The sequence below is a fragment of the Lipotes vexillifer genome, unplaced genomic scaffold (genome assembly GCF_000442215.2).
Source record: "Lipotes vexillifer unplaced genomic scaffold, Lipotes_vexillifer_v1.1 scaffold433, whole genome shotgun sequence".
Lineage (NCBI taxonomy): Eukaryota > Metazoa > Chordata > Mammalia > Artiodactyla > Lipotidae > Lipotes > Lipotes vexillifer.
Window position 1 is genome coordinate 1626666 of NW_006774285.1, and position 13914 is coordinate 1640579.

The 13914-nt window shown below is 38.8% G+C and overlaps 1 protein-coding gene across 4 annotated transcripts in view; it reads left to right on the plus strand.

The window, feature by feature from the left end:
• Window positions 1-13914, plus strand: part of RPS6KB1 (ribosomal protein S6 kinase B1) — a 39346-nt gene that overhangs the window by 20374 nt on the left and 5058 nt on the right. For all 4 annotated transcript variants that reach the window (XM_007449085.1, XM_007449083.1, XM_007449086.1 and 1 more), the window contains 8 exons: window positions 1971-2028; window positions 3482-3582; window positions 5988-6078; window positions 6262-6352; window positions 6868-6975; window positions 7277-7339; window positions 7531-7608; window positions 10912-11019. In XM_007449085.1, the coding sequence (XP_007449147.1) occupies window positions 1971-2028; window positions 3482-3582; window positions 5988-6078; window positions 6262-6352; window positions 6868-6975; window positions 7277-7339; window positions 7531-7608; window positions 10912-11019 (698 nt within the window). The remainder of the gene's footprint in view (window positions 1-1970; window positions 2029-3481; window positions 3583-5987; window positions 6079-6261; window positions 6353-6867; window positions 6976-7276; window positions 7340-7530; window positions 7609-10911; window positions 11020-13914) is intronic.

A 13914-nucleotide genomic window follows, 5' to 3' on the forward strand; every position in this document is an offset into this window, starting at 1 on the left:
GCATGAGGGATGGGGGGCCTCGGCAACCCTGCCCCATTTTGTCTCCTTGCCCGTTTTGTCTCTTTATCCACCCCCCCGCCCCCGCCCCGGTCTGGAATATTTTATCTTAATCCTATTGTAATCAATTAAAATAGCAAACAGCTAATTGATAGCCATCAAAATTGATAGCCATCAAATTGACTACACTTGGGTAAGGTAATATAATTCAAATAAACCACTGATTTATTTTTTTCTAAACTGACATGGAAAACTTAGAGTGTTGTTTAAGGTAATGCATATTTTTGGTATTGCATCTTTAAACAGAAGAGTTTTTTGTTTAATGTAGTCTTATTGATAGATTTTGCAGTTTACATTGGAAATCACCCACCTTTTCCAGGGCTTACCCCCTCCTAGGAATTTGTGGTACCCCACAGCATTTCAAGATCACAGGTATCTATTTGCAGCAAACAAACTTGAGTTTTCTGAAAAACAGATTTCACAAGAGCCTGTAACATGGAACAGAAAGTTGCAGTATTTAGTCACTTTTTGGTGACTGTTGTTTTTTTCTTGTACCTTTATTTTAACATAGTTTCAGATTTCCACAAAAAAGTTGTAAGAACAGGACACAGAATTCCCAAGTACTCTTCACCTAGATTCCCCAAGTGTTATCATTTTACCACATCGTTTTGTTTCATCATTCTCTTTCTCTCCCTCTCTGTATATGTACGTGTGTGTATATAGATGTATATATACACACACATATGTGTATATATGTTCATAAGTTTTTTCCTGAACTCTTTAAGAGAGTGTCACAGACATGATTTCCCTTTACCCCTAAATACTTCAATGTATATTTTTCTGAAATTAAAGACAGTATCTTACATAACTGTACTAAAATTATCAAAATAGGAAATTAACATTAATACAATAATCTCTCTCAGTTTCCTTTAATCTGGAACAGTTCCTCAGTCTTTCTTTGTCTTTCATGACCTTGACATTTTTGAAAAGTACAATTTAGTTACTTTGTAGAATGTATCAGTTTGGGCTTATATGGTGTTTCCTCAGGATTAGATTCAGGTTATGCATTTTGGGGAGGACCATCGAAGTGACATTGTATCCTTCTCTGTGTATCAGAGCAAGAGGTACATGATATTTGTATCTTTGTTCCATTACTGTTGATGTTAACTTTGATCATATGTATGAGGTGATGTCTGCCAGTTTTTTTTTTCCTGGTGAAATTTTCCTTTTGTAATTAGTAAGTATCTTGAGGAGATACTTTGAAATTATTTAAATATCTCATCTTTCATCAAGCTTTCACATACAGTTTTAGCATCCATTGCTTCTTGCCTGAAACAATTAACTATGATGATTGCCAAGTGATTTTTCTTACTCCATCATGGCTTCTTCATTTATTATTTGGCATTCTGCTGTAACGAAGAGCTTTCCATTTATCTATTCACTGATTTACATCATTATGGACTCATGGATTCTAAGATTTTTCAGTAGGATATCACACTTTATTATCATTGTTTATTTTGATATTCAAACAGTGCCATACTATTTACAAGGACATTGCCAAATTCATGCAGTTTAAGAGTTCTAAAAATGTGGAATATGGGCATTCACTAATTTGCAAGGTTGGTTTAATTACATACTAACATTTTTCTAAATGCCGGTAAAATGTTAGAGAAGCTTTAATCAAGATTTTTTTTTTAACCGCAGGTCTGGAATCTGTAAATATTTTGAAGTTTATAGATGTAAAACCTAGAATTCCAAAACTTGTATATTTCACATAAGAATAAGAACACTGCTAAAAATGGAATCCTGAGGACTTAGTTTTAAACCTGTAATGTTTAGGATCTGTTTTTTATTTTTAAAGGGTTGATGTCTTTTAATTATGGCTAAAAGGAAAGCACAAACGCTCTCATTAGAATGGATTGTTGGGAAAAAAAGATTGCTTTGTTTCTAATGTCTTTTTCTTTTCTTTACAGGAGGAGAATTATTTATGCAGTTAGAAAGAGAAGGAATATTTATGGAAGACACAGCCTGGTAAGTGAAATTTTTGTGGTTGTATGGATTCAGGTAATAATTCATATAATTAAAAGCAAAGTCCTGTTCCCACTGTGGGCAGCCAGATGATTCAGTAAATTGTTCTGGAGCCAGTTGGTCACTCAGGACTCTAAGAGGGAGAAGCAGCTTTGGGACTTGGCAGCCATTGGAGGTCACATCATTCCTTTGCCCCCAGGCTTTGGGTGGAACGTTCTTCACACCAGTTCCTAACAGAACCATTCTCACTGGGGCTTTCTTTCCTTGAATTGGTAAGCTGCCTGCCTTGGCTCTGGGTGAGTGTGGTTTTCCAGTAAAACTTTATGTGTGGAGCAATGGAAAGTATCAGAAATCATCTCCTCTTTTTTTGTAGACTTCCCAGTTCCCAAGGTGCAGTCTTAGGGAGGTGATAAGCCTGCACATATCATCTGTGGATTGATTCAATGGCCAGGATGGGATCTACCCTCATATTTCTTAAGATGGCATCTGCTTCAAATTAAAAATATACACACCCTTTTGTGAGATGACAGTATTGGGTAACAATAAATCAGTTTATCCTACACATTAATTGAATAGAAAACACTTAAATGTTTTTTCTACCTTAATTACCAAACTGCATTCCATTGTTTAATTTCAGGCCTTTTCTAACACAGAAGCTGCATTTAAGAGCCTTAGGGATGAAGTGCCCTTTTTGGAGGAGGCTCTCTGAGCCATGTTGGAGGCTGTGTTTGTGGTCCTGCTGGCTGTGAAACTGCCTCAGTCCTCTAGGACACACCCTCTCCATCCTGGAGTAATCTGCAGGATTGCAACATTGTTATGCAGCCAGTATTGCAGTGCCTTGTGCTTTTCGAATCCAGACAGGGTTGACTCAGCCCTTTATTCTTTTGAGGTAGATAAATTTGAGTGTCACACAGTTTATAGTTGTGGGCTGGCTGGCAAGAGGGAGGGCAGGTACTGTGGGCATGAGCTGTATATAAATATGCAGCTGTATTAAGTAAGGGATGCGTGGGCTTCTAAGGGTCAGGTTATAAGGTATTTTTGAAACTAAGACTTGATCTCTGAGAATAACAAAGTTCCTATTTCCTATGGGATTTAAAAATTGGGGGTGGGTGGGAGAAATTTGCTTTGATCTGAATGACTATTGGCCTAGTTCCTACATAGACAGAACAAAACACAACCAGTGACAGTTTGGCATATTCTGGACTTCTTTGCAATTTTAGCAATATGTTCTAATGATGAAATAAAACATTTTATAGTTTCACTAAATGAGTGAAACGTAAATGTCTCCATGCCTTTTGGCAGCATCCTATGCCATCTCTTTTCCCCATACCCACCCCCACTCCCACTAATTTGGTCTTTGGTGCATGTCTATTTCTTTCAAGGAATTTTGCTCCATACATAAACTGCTTTGAGTAGATTACTCTTTTTAATTTTATTAAATCACTTTTGTTTCCAGCTTTTACTTGGCAGAAATCTCCATGGCTTTGGGGCATTTACATCAAAAGGGGATCATCTACAGAGACCTGAAGCCGGAGAATATCATGCTTAATCACCAAGGTGGAGATATACTGTAAACAATTCTATAGTAAATAATCATCTTAAAATCTTCCCACACAGGTCATGGTCATTTTCAAAGCCCCATATTTATGCGTCAGTTATTATACATTCCTCCCTCAGAACTTATAGCATCATGATACTTGTACTTATGATTGATGAGATTAAAGAGAATTGAGGATAACTGGCCACAACTACCTTTTCTAGTTTAATCCTTACTCTTTATAGCTTGTCATTCTTTTGTAATCCTTACATAAAGTGTGGTGAGCCAGAAGCCAGTCCAAATACTAATTTTGGTTGGTTCCTTAAATTGGAAAGTGAATCTTAACTTTATAAATTGAGTTTTCTTTACTGATGAAATGCATAAGTATTAGAAGCAATATTTTTATGGTAAATTTTATTAATGTGATAAAAAAGGAAAGGATTAGAATTGAACCAAAATATTTGATATAACTTTGGAGGTAAAATGTTTAGTAGGCATCAGTTCATTCTTGCTGTCTGCAACAACAACAGACATAAAAATCAGACAGACTAATCTGTGCAGCTATAGCTATAGCAGAGTGAGCCTTGATCATTACTGCATGCTGCTACAGACAGTTCAACTTATGTGAGAGTAATCTGGGCTGGCTAGACATGGCAATTCACTCACATCCCAAAGGAGCAACCAACCAACTCGGGTATCTGGGGGCTGGTGGCAGCTGCTGATCCTTAGATGTCTATCGAATGATGTAAGAGGTAGTTAATGGTTTTAAATTCTTGTACAGAAAATGGTTTATGGACAACTGATGCCAGAATAAATGTTTCAGATAGTGGGGGGGTTCTTGCTTTCCTTTCTTTTCCCTTTTTTTTTTTTTTTTTTTTTTTTTGGAGAAATGTACTTAACCACATACATCACGGGTATCTATGTATCCCTCTCTCTCCCAGTTCTGCCCCCACTGCCACAAATTTAGATTCTGATTGTGAATTCTAAGGCAAGGGATAGAATAGGGAAGTGACTAGTTAATTTCTTTGATGCATAACCTGAGTGTATCAGGTGGCTCTGTGAAAATAAAGGTCATATTTCTTCTTCTGTGTCAGAGTAAAATACATACCTACATTTGAGTTAATAGTCCACTGCCTTTTCTTTTCTCAAAATAAACTTGGAACAGTAGGGTCCCAGGGGTTGCTGAACCACTGGATAGCTAATGACAGTTCATTAAAGCTAAACTTGAACTGAGATGTTCTTTGTGTAAGGTGATGAGTTTTTTTGTTTTGTTTTTTTTTTTCTTTTTTTTTTTTTTTTTTTTTTTTCTTTTTTTACGCGGGCCTCTCACTGTTGTGGCCTCTCATGTTGCGGAGCACAAGCTCCGGATGCGCAGGCTCAGCGGCCATGGCTCACAGGCCCAGCCGCTCCGCGGCATGTGGGATCTTCCCAGACCGGGACACGAACCCGTGTCTCCTGCATCGGCAGGCGGACTCTCAACCACTGCGCCACCAGGGAAGCCCCAAGGTGATGAGTTTTTCACTTTCTGGATCAAAGATGATGGTTCCATGCCATACAGCAATTTCATTTCTTTTTCCAAACTGCATTGGCAGAATAAGCTAACTTGTTATAGTGACTAAGACTGTTTTAAGAACTGTCAGGTCACAGTTCATGGTGATAAAAGCTATATGTTTGAAGTACAGTGTCACACCTTTGTTTAACATGCAGAAGATCTTTTTTACGGTCTGTGTACGTAATCCAGACTTCATCAAGTTTTCCCAGGACTTACTTGCTCAGGATGGTAAAGGATTCTTGGTATAGGTAAAGCTATAGCCTTAGACAAGCTGTTTTTCACCTTTTTCTCATCTTTCTTTTACCGTTACTAGATAGATTATATCATTGGCAAAGATAATTTTTTTTAGTTTGGCTGCTTTGGGTGTTCGTTGCTGCGCACGGGCTTTCTCTAGTTGCGGCAAGCGGGGGCTATCCTTCGTTGCGGTGCGTGGGCTTTTCATTGCGGTGGCTTCTATTTTTGCGGAGCATGGGCTCTAGGCACATGGGCTTCAGTAGTTGTGGCATGTGGGCTCAGTAGTTGTGGCTCGTGGGCTCTAGAGCACAGGCTCAGTAGTTGTGGTGCACGGGCTTAGTTGCTCCGCGGCATGTGGGATCTTCCCGGACCAGGGCTTGAACCCATGTCTCCTGCATTGGCAGGCGGATTCTTAACCACTGGCCACCAGGGAAGTCCCGGGAAAGATAATTTTGCCCTACCCTTAAAGGGTTATTTAGCATCCCATTTATGGATGGAACCTTGCTAGTTCTTGATGTCTCAAAAAATAAATTTAAGGCAGAAAAAGTAAAATGGAAGGATAGGTTATTGTCTTGTATGATACATTCAGATATTGCACATAGAATTCTCAGAATAACCATCTATAATCTTTCATTGTAGGTCATGTGAAACTAACAGATTTTGGACTATGCAAAGAATCTATTCATGATGGAACAGTCACACACACATTTTGTGGAACAATAGAATACATGTGAGCTGCATGTTCAAAGAAATATTACTGGTTTGGGGATAATAGCTAACTTTTACCTGGTTTAAATAATAGTGTGCTAAATTTTCTGTAGCAACACTTGGTTCTGTATGTTGTTTTAAAAATTTTAATTCAGATGATGGGCAAATAGTGAATGTTTTAGGCATATTATTTTTCTCCTTGTAGGGCCCCTGAAATCTTGATGAGAAGTGGCCACAATCGTGCTGTGGATTGGTGGAGTCTGGGAGCATTAATGTATGACATGCTGACTGGAGCAGTAGGTGCACAGTTAAAAGCTGCATGTGTTATGGTCTGTGCTGAGTAGTTATTAAGTCATTACAGCAAGAGATCTTTCCTGTGCTTTTTGAAAATGTTACCAATGAAGTTATTTTAAAAAAATCTAACACTACTGATGCTTTATTAGTAGTATTATGGGCCTCTGTACTTTTATAAATATTTTCATTTAGATGATCTGTGTCATGGCCTGTGGTCCTGTGAAACAGAGGTAAAACAGATACTGCCCTTATTTTATAAATGGAGAAAGTGCAGCATAAAATCAAATGGCTCACCCATTATCACACCAAGTTAATGGTGGCAACCCAGTTGCTTCCAGGACGTTGCTATTTTCTCTGTGCTGTTGCTCAAAAACTACAGGTCTTTAGCAGTCATCCCATATCACAACATACATTTCTGATCTCTATGCGTAACTGACTAATTCAGGAAATGGATAATTCTGTTATTTAAAATTTGATTTTTTCTATGCTGATTTTTCTCACTCTCTTCTACTCTTAGCCCCCGTTCACTGGGGAGAATAGAAAGAAAACAATTGACAAAATCCTCAAATGTAAACTCAATTTGCCTCCCTACCTCACACAAGAAGCCAGAGATCTGCTTAAAAAGGTAGGGTTTTAAAATAGGCACTCAAACCATAAGCTTCAACTACTAGGATTTAAATAGATAGAACTGAATATACATTTTGACTACAGAATCATACACAGGTGTTGACAAAAAAGCCTACAGTTTTTGCAGGCAAAGGACAAATTTGTTTGTTTAAAGATTTTCTTTTTATTCCCAAATGATATTTAGAAGTAATTAATAAATCATACATTTGCAAGGCAAAATAGACATGCAAATTCTATAAAGAAAAATAATCAATTTGACTAGGTAAGGTTCATCAGTGTGTTTCTTTTCCTCCCTAAAGCTGCTGAAAAGAAATGCTGCTTCTCGTCTTGGAGCTGGTCCTGGGGACGCTGGAGAAGTTCAAGTAGGGATTGGCATGTTTGGTGGTTTGTGGGGAAGATAATGCTATTTTATGTATTTGTGAAGGTTATATGTAGTTGCTTATAAGTATAGCTTATTTTGTGATTGGTAACTTCAAATAGGCTGATTAGTCAGTCCAGTGAAGTCTGTTCCCCTTAACCTTTCTTCCTGCTCTTTTGTTTTGTTCTTCCCCAGGCTCATCCATTCTTCAGACATATTAACTGGGAAGAACTGCTGGCTCGGAAGGTAGAGCCCCCCTTTAAACCTCTGTTGGTATGTATTCATGAAAGCATATAATCTGAGGGACCTGGTACTTTTTTACAATAAGAAAATATCAGACCATTCAGAAGCATTTTATATTTATTAATAGTTCAAAAACATTGGTCTATCCTCTCTTCAGAATCTTTATTCTGTGCAGTTTTTTTTTTTTTTTAATTAATTTATTTGGTTGCACCGGGTCTTAGTTGCAGGAGGCGGGCTCCTTAGTTGCGGCAGGCATCTCCTTAGTTGTGGCATGCGAACTCTTAGTTGCAGCATGCATGTGGGATCTAGTTCCCTGACCAGGGATCAAACCCAGGTCCCCTGCATTGGGAGTGCAGAGTCCTACCCACTGCGCCACCAGGGAAGTCCCTCTGTGCAGTCTTTTCAGGAACTACTGCCAGCAGCAATTGATGGCTATATTAACTAGTTTAAAGTTGGTTGCCTAAGATGATTAAATATCTCAAGTACTTAGGACTTTTGTGGTTTTTTGCTTTGTTTTGTTTTGCTTAACCCAACCCTATTTCGAATTTGCTTTTCTATAACAAAGTATCACAAACTAGGTGGCTTAAACAGAAATTTATTATGTCACAGTTCTAGAGGCTAGAAGTTCGGGATCAAGGTGTTGGCAGGGTTGGTTACTTCTGAAGGCTGTGAGAGACTGTTTCATGCCTTTCCCCTAGCTTTTGGTGGTTTGCTGGCAATCTTTGGCATTCCTTGGCTTGTAGGAACATCATCCTATCTCTGCCTTCGTGTTCATGTGGCATTCTCCTTGTGTGTAGATCTGTGTCCATATTTTCCCTTTTTTGTAAGGACACCAGTCATATTGGGTTAGGATCCCTCCCTACTCCAGTATGACCATATCTTAACTAATTACATTTGTAATGGCCTTCATTCCAAATAAGGTCACATTCTGAGGTACTGGGGGTTAGAACTTCATTATATGACTGCTGGAGGGACATAGTTCAAACCATAACAATATGCTTATGAGTAAATGAGTTAGTGTATTAGTTCTTGTCTTTTTCCCATCTCAAAATTTGAGAAAAGATAGGTTCTTTTTCTATTTCTTGAGATGATGGTGGAGGAGAAGGAATAGGATAATGATGATGATTATTTGGTCCTGGAGCACAAGGTGACTTGCTTTAAAATTTCAACATATAACTGTAAGGATAATTAACCCTCATATACCAACTATCCAGCTTCAAAAATTATTAAGTCATCTTGTTTAAACATAAACATAACCACCGTGCTATCATCACAACTAAAAAGCTGACAGTTTCCCCAATTGTTTCTTTTTTTTCCTGTTGGTTTGTTTCAATAAGGATTCTATCAAGACCTATATAGTTTGGTTACTATGTCTCTTAGGTCTCTCCATCTATAGATATCCTCTCTCAATTCCTCCTTTGAGGACTTATTGAAGAAACTGGACCGTTTGTCCTGTAGGGGTCCTCACATTGATTTTGCTGATTTTAACCGCATGTTGTCCTCAGCCATGTTCATCTGTTCCTTGTATTTCTGGAAACTGGTAGTTTAGGTTTAGTTTAGATCTGATTCAGATTAAACTTTTGGTACTATATATTTTGATCAGAAGATATAATATGTACTTACATTTTTAAAAAAAATGTTAGTGGGGGCTTCCCTGGTGGCGTAGTGGTTGAGAGTCTGCCTGCCGATGCAGGGGACATGGGTTCGTGCCCCGGTCCGGGAAGATCCCACATGCTGCAGAGCGGCTGGGCCCGTGAGCCGTGGCCGCCGAGCCTGCGCGTCCAGAGCCTGTGCTCCGCAACGCGAGAGGCCACAACAGTGAGAGGCCCGCGTACTGCAAAAAAAAAAAAAAAAAAATGTTAGTGGTCATTGATTATTGCCTATATCAGTGGTTCTCAGCCAAGGTTGATTTGGCAATGTCAGAGACAAGTTGTCACAACTTAGGGAGGAGTGCCACTGGTACTTAGGGGATAGAGGCCAGAAATGCTGCTAAACATCCTGTAATGCACAGGACAACATCCTACAACAAGAATCATCAGGCCCAAAATGTCAATAGAGCCAAGGTTGAGAATCTATAGCCTAGTTCCAAGATTTCATTAGGGGTTTGCAAAATTGTCTTACTCTAATACAGTTATTCATTCTTTATTTATTAGGTGGAATTGTTCTGTAAAAAGATACTCTTGTATCAGTTGTTTGGTTACCTGAGGTGCAGTTTATACAGGAAAGGCAGGATAAATGTTTCTTTCCCAGTTTGCAAAATAATGAATTAGTTCCCTAACTTCCAAAATTGGCCAATGAATTGTGTGATTTTTTTTAGTATAATTATGAACTCATGCTGTTTAACATATTTGTGTTTCAGTTCATTGCAGTTATTTTTATTGATGTTCAGTTTTTCCCATCTTTAGACACTGGGTGCTTCTTTGTGTAGGTTCTTGAGTTCTTTTTTTTTGGGCCGCGCAGCATGCGGGATCTTAGTTCCCCGACTGGGGATGGAACCTGTGCCCCCTGCAGTGGAAGTGTGGAGTCTTAACTGGACTGCCAGGGAAGTCCCGGTTGCTGGGTTCTTTTGACACAACCACATGGTCTGATGTTGTAACAGAGAAGAAATTAAAGAAACACATCTGGTGGTTACATCTGGGTGATAATATTCCTCCACAAGAAAATATACTCATGCAGCGTAGAATATTACTTTTGCTCCTTGAGAAATTTAAAGGAATGAAATAAGGTATGGGAAGAAACTTCAACTAGAGCATATTATGTGCTTTGTGTTTAAACTCTGCTTCAAGTTTATTACAGATTTGCCAACTGTGCAAATTGTCTCTAAAAAGGGATTTCGCCAGTGGGCTAGCCACACTGAAGCTTTGTGAGAAGGGAAGATATTCAGATTTTTTTTTTTTTTTTTTTTGTGGTACGCGGGCCTCTCACTGTTATGGCCTCTCCTGCTGCGGAGCACGGGCTCCGGACGCGCAGGCTCAGCGGCCATGGCTCACGGGCCCAGCCACTCCGCGGCATGTAGGATCTTCCCGGACCAGGGCACGAACCCATGTACCCTGCATCGGCAGGCGGACTCTCAACCACTGCGCCACCAGGGAAGCCCCAGATTTTTAATAGGAATGATAACTGTGTACTAAAGATGTAGTTTGACCTTTGATAGTTTTCACCTGTATTTATTTTTCAGTCTGTGCCTGCTAAGGCTTTTTTGCTACTTTATTACAGTCAAACCCTGAGAAAAGAGGTCTATCTAGAGCCTTCTCTAATGTATGTAATGCATTTGATTGATACGTATAATGTAGTCTGTTCACCATTTTCTAATCATTTTGTTTTTTTGTAAAGCAATCTGAAGAGGATGTGAGTCAGTTTGATTCAAAGTTTACACGTCAGACACCTGTTGACAGCCCAGATGACTCAACTCTCAGTGAAAGTGCCAACCAGGTCTTTCTGGTAAGTGAAAGAATTTCTGATGTACCCATGGGAAATTTAAGTATGAGGATGGGCCCTTTTCAGTAAGAAACGCCCTTTTTAATAAGAAAATTTCAGTTTGCTTGCTTTATAGTTCATGTAGATAACCTGAGGTGCTTTTTTTTTTTTAAGTTATCCCCTTATAACTTGTTGATAAGTTAGAAAATTCATTCTCATAATCCAGCATTCCATTTTAGCAATTAGAGTCAGAGTATCTGATTCCTTTTTTTGAATAGCCCACTGACTTAAAATGTTTGGCTCAGCATCTTAACTGAAATCCACACAGTCATAGCAGTAGGAGAAGAAGAGCTCATAGTAACTATTTTATTCCTGAAACAGCTAAAGATTTTTGTCTGTAGGGGATTTTTAACCTGTTGATTGTGAATATTTGACATCAAAATAATTGGTTCATATGTGATTATAAGCAAATTAATCCTAAGGAGGAGGTATCTGTATTGATTTATACCTTGTCTCCTCAGATAGAAAAACAAAATTTTAGATTTTGATTAACAGAAATGATAGGTTTATATCTGATGACCATCATTGCGTATTATTTGCCTAGTGCTTATTTTATTACTATAATTACATGTCATGTGAATATCTACCCGATTTTGTATCATTTGTTTCCTTTGTCATTATCCTTTGTCGTTTCTTTTTGGATTATCCCTAGGGAGAATAGAATATGGGGAAAGTAATCATTTGGAAGTTTTTTTTCTTCCTTATTTGTTTCTGAGTTCACTGGATTTGTCACTAACTTAATTTTCAAACTTTTTAAAAAAATAATGCTCTCAGTATAACACACCACAGTAGTGTTGTATCTTTGGGGGTGGAGGGTCAGTTCTAAAGTTAGCATAGAATACAAAAATTGCGTATGGGCAAAATAACACTTAAGTCACCATGGTACAATATGCTTTTCAGTAAACAACATTGAATAGTAATAATTCTATAAATGTATGATTATATGGTGATATAAGAATATACATGCAAAATATAATTTTATAGCATTTTAATTACATAAGAGGGAAAGATGAATGCATGTTGTTAAATTTATGTCAGCATGATGCAAAGTTACTGTATCCCCCTTAGTACAATCTCTTATCAGTTAGGGAAGTAGGCATGATTCATTTTAATTGTGTCATTGCTTTCTTTTTTTCTTTCATGATGTGGAATTTTGTTTTCTACTGATGTGGAATTTATACCCTTGATTTAACACACAGACCTTTTCTTCAACTGGACATTATAGAGTTTTAGCTAGTTTGACAATTGTTTTCCCCCATTAAAAAAAAAGTCCAGAAACACCTTACTACAAAGAAATCCAAAGTTGTGGTGGCAAAAGTTATGTATCTAAGCTTTCATTCCAGTTAAAGTATTGCTGATCTTTTTATTTGTTTATGGCTGTGTTGGGTCTTAGTTGCGGTATCTTTGTCGAGGCATGCAGGATCTTTCATTGTGGCATGCAGGCTCTTCGTTGTGTCATGCAGGCTTTTCTCTAGCTGTGGTGTGCAGGTTTTCTCTTCTCTAGTTGTGGTGCGCGGGTTCCAGAGTACGTGGGCTCTGTAGTTGTGGCGCGTGGGTTCCAGAGTGCAAGGGCTCTGTAGTTTGTGGCACGCAGGCTCTCTAGTTGAGGTGCACAAGCTCAGTAGTTAACGGCACGCAGGCTTAGTTGCCCGACAGCATGTGGGATCTTAGTTCCCTGACCAGGGGTTGAACCCTTATCCCCTGCATTGGAAGGCAGATTCTTTACTACTGGACCACCAGGGAAATCCGTGTTGAGCTTTTCTTAATTACTTAAATTGGTTAACTAATAAATACAAGAACAATTCACTTGTTAGGTTGTAGCCAGAATTCTGTACACAACGTGTATCTGTTTTAAAATTAACTTAAAATAGTAACAGCCCACTTATCTGGAGATTGTGGCTGTAGTAACTTCAGTTCAATTAATATTTCAATTCCTATTAGAATTCAAGGAAATTCAAAGATGATTAAGGCACAGTCTGGTCCTCTTGGTAGTTATAGCTTTAGCCCACAAGAACATGCGGGGAAACGGCCTTTGTAGTCCACATGTAGCTGTCACGACAAAGCATATGCTCTACAGAATTGCACCTTACTCTTTAGGACTTCACCCAGAGCCTTATTGAGTCTTTTTATTATAACTCAAATGCCTACTCATAAGTGACAAGAATAATAAATAGAAGGGAAGATAGGTATAGGATTAACTGTTAAAGGGATGAACATGAACAGCAAGATAAATGATAGCTGGTAGCCTAACAGCAAGGTCCAAGAAAGAACTAAAGCTAACAAAATTGCATTACTGTCTGTTAAAATTAAGTTTTCACTATGCTGACCCTTATTCATCAGGAAAATCTGAATCTATCCATTCATTGCTATAAAACCAGAAAGATCACATGTGCCAAGTTATAGAATTCTATTTTTACTTTGGCCTAATAATGAGAAACTATTTGGGGGTGATAATCTTAGTTGCTTACATGCATGTGGCTAGAAACACTAGAATTTTCTTTGCATTTATCTTTGTATTTAACATCTTTTTTTTTTTGTGGTACGCCGGCCTCTCACTGTTGTGGCCTCTCCCGTTGCGGAGCACAGGCTCCGGACGCGCAGGCTCAGCGGCCATGGCCCACGGGCCCAGCCGCTCCGCGGCACGTGGGATCTTCCCAGACCAGGACACGAACCCGCGTCCCCTGCATCGGCAGGCGGACTCTCAACCACTGCGCCACCCGGGAAGCCCTGTATTTAGCATCTGGATGTAGAGCCTACGTTTTCCTGTTTTGTTCTCCTCCTCTCAGTAGAGTGAAATTTTGTTTGCTGGCATATGGGGCTCAATAGAATTCTGCTCTCTGGAGGTCTGTGCCTCAAGAA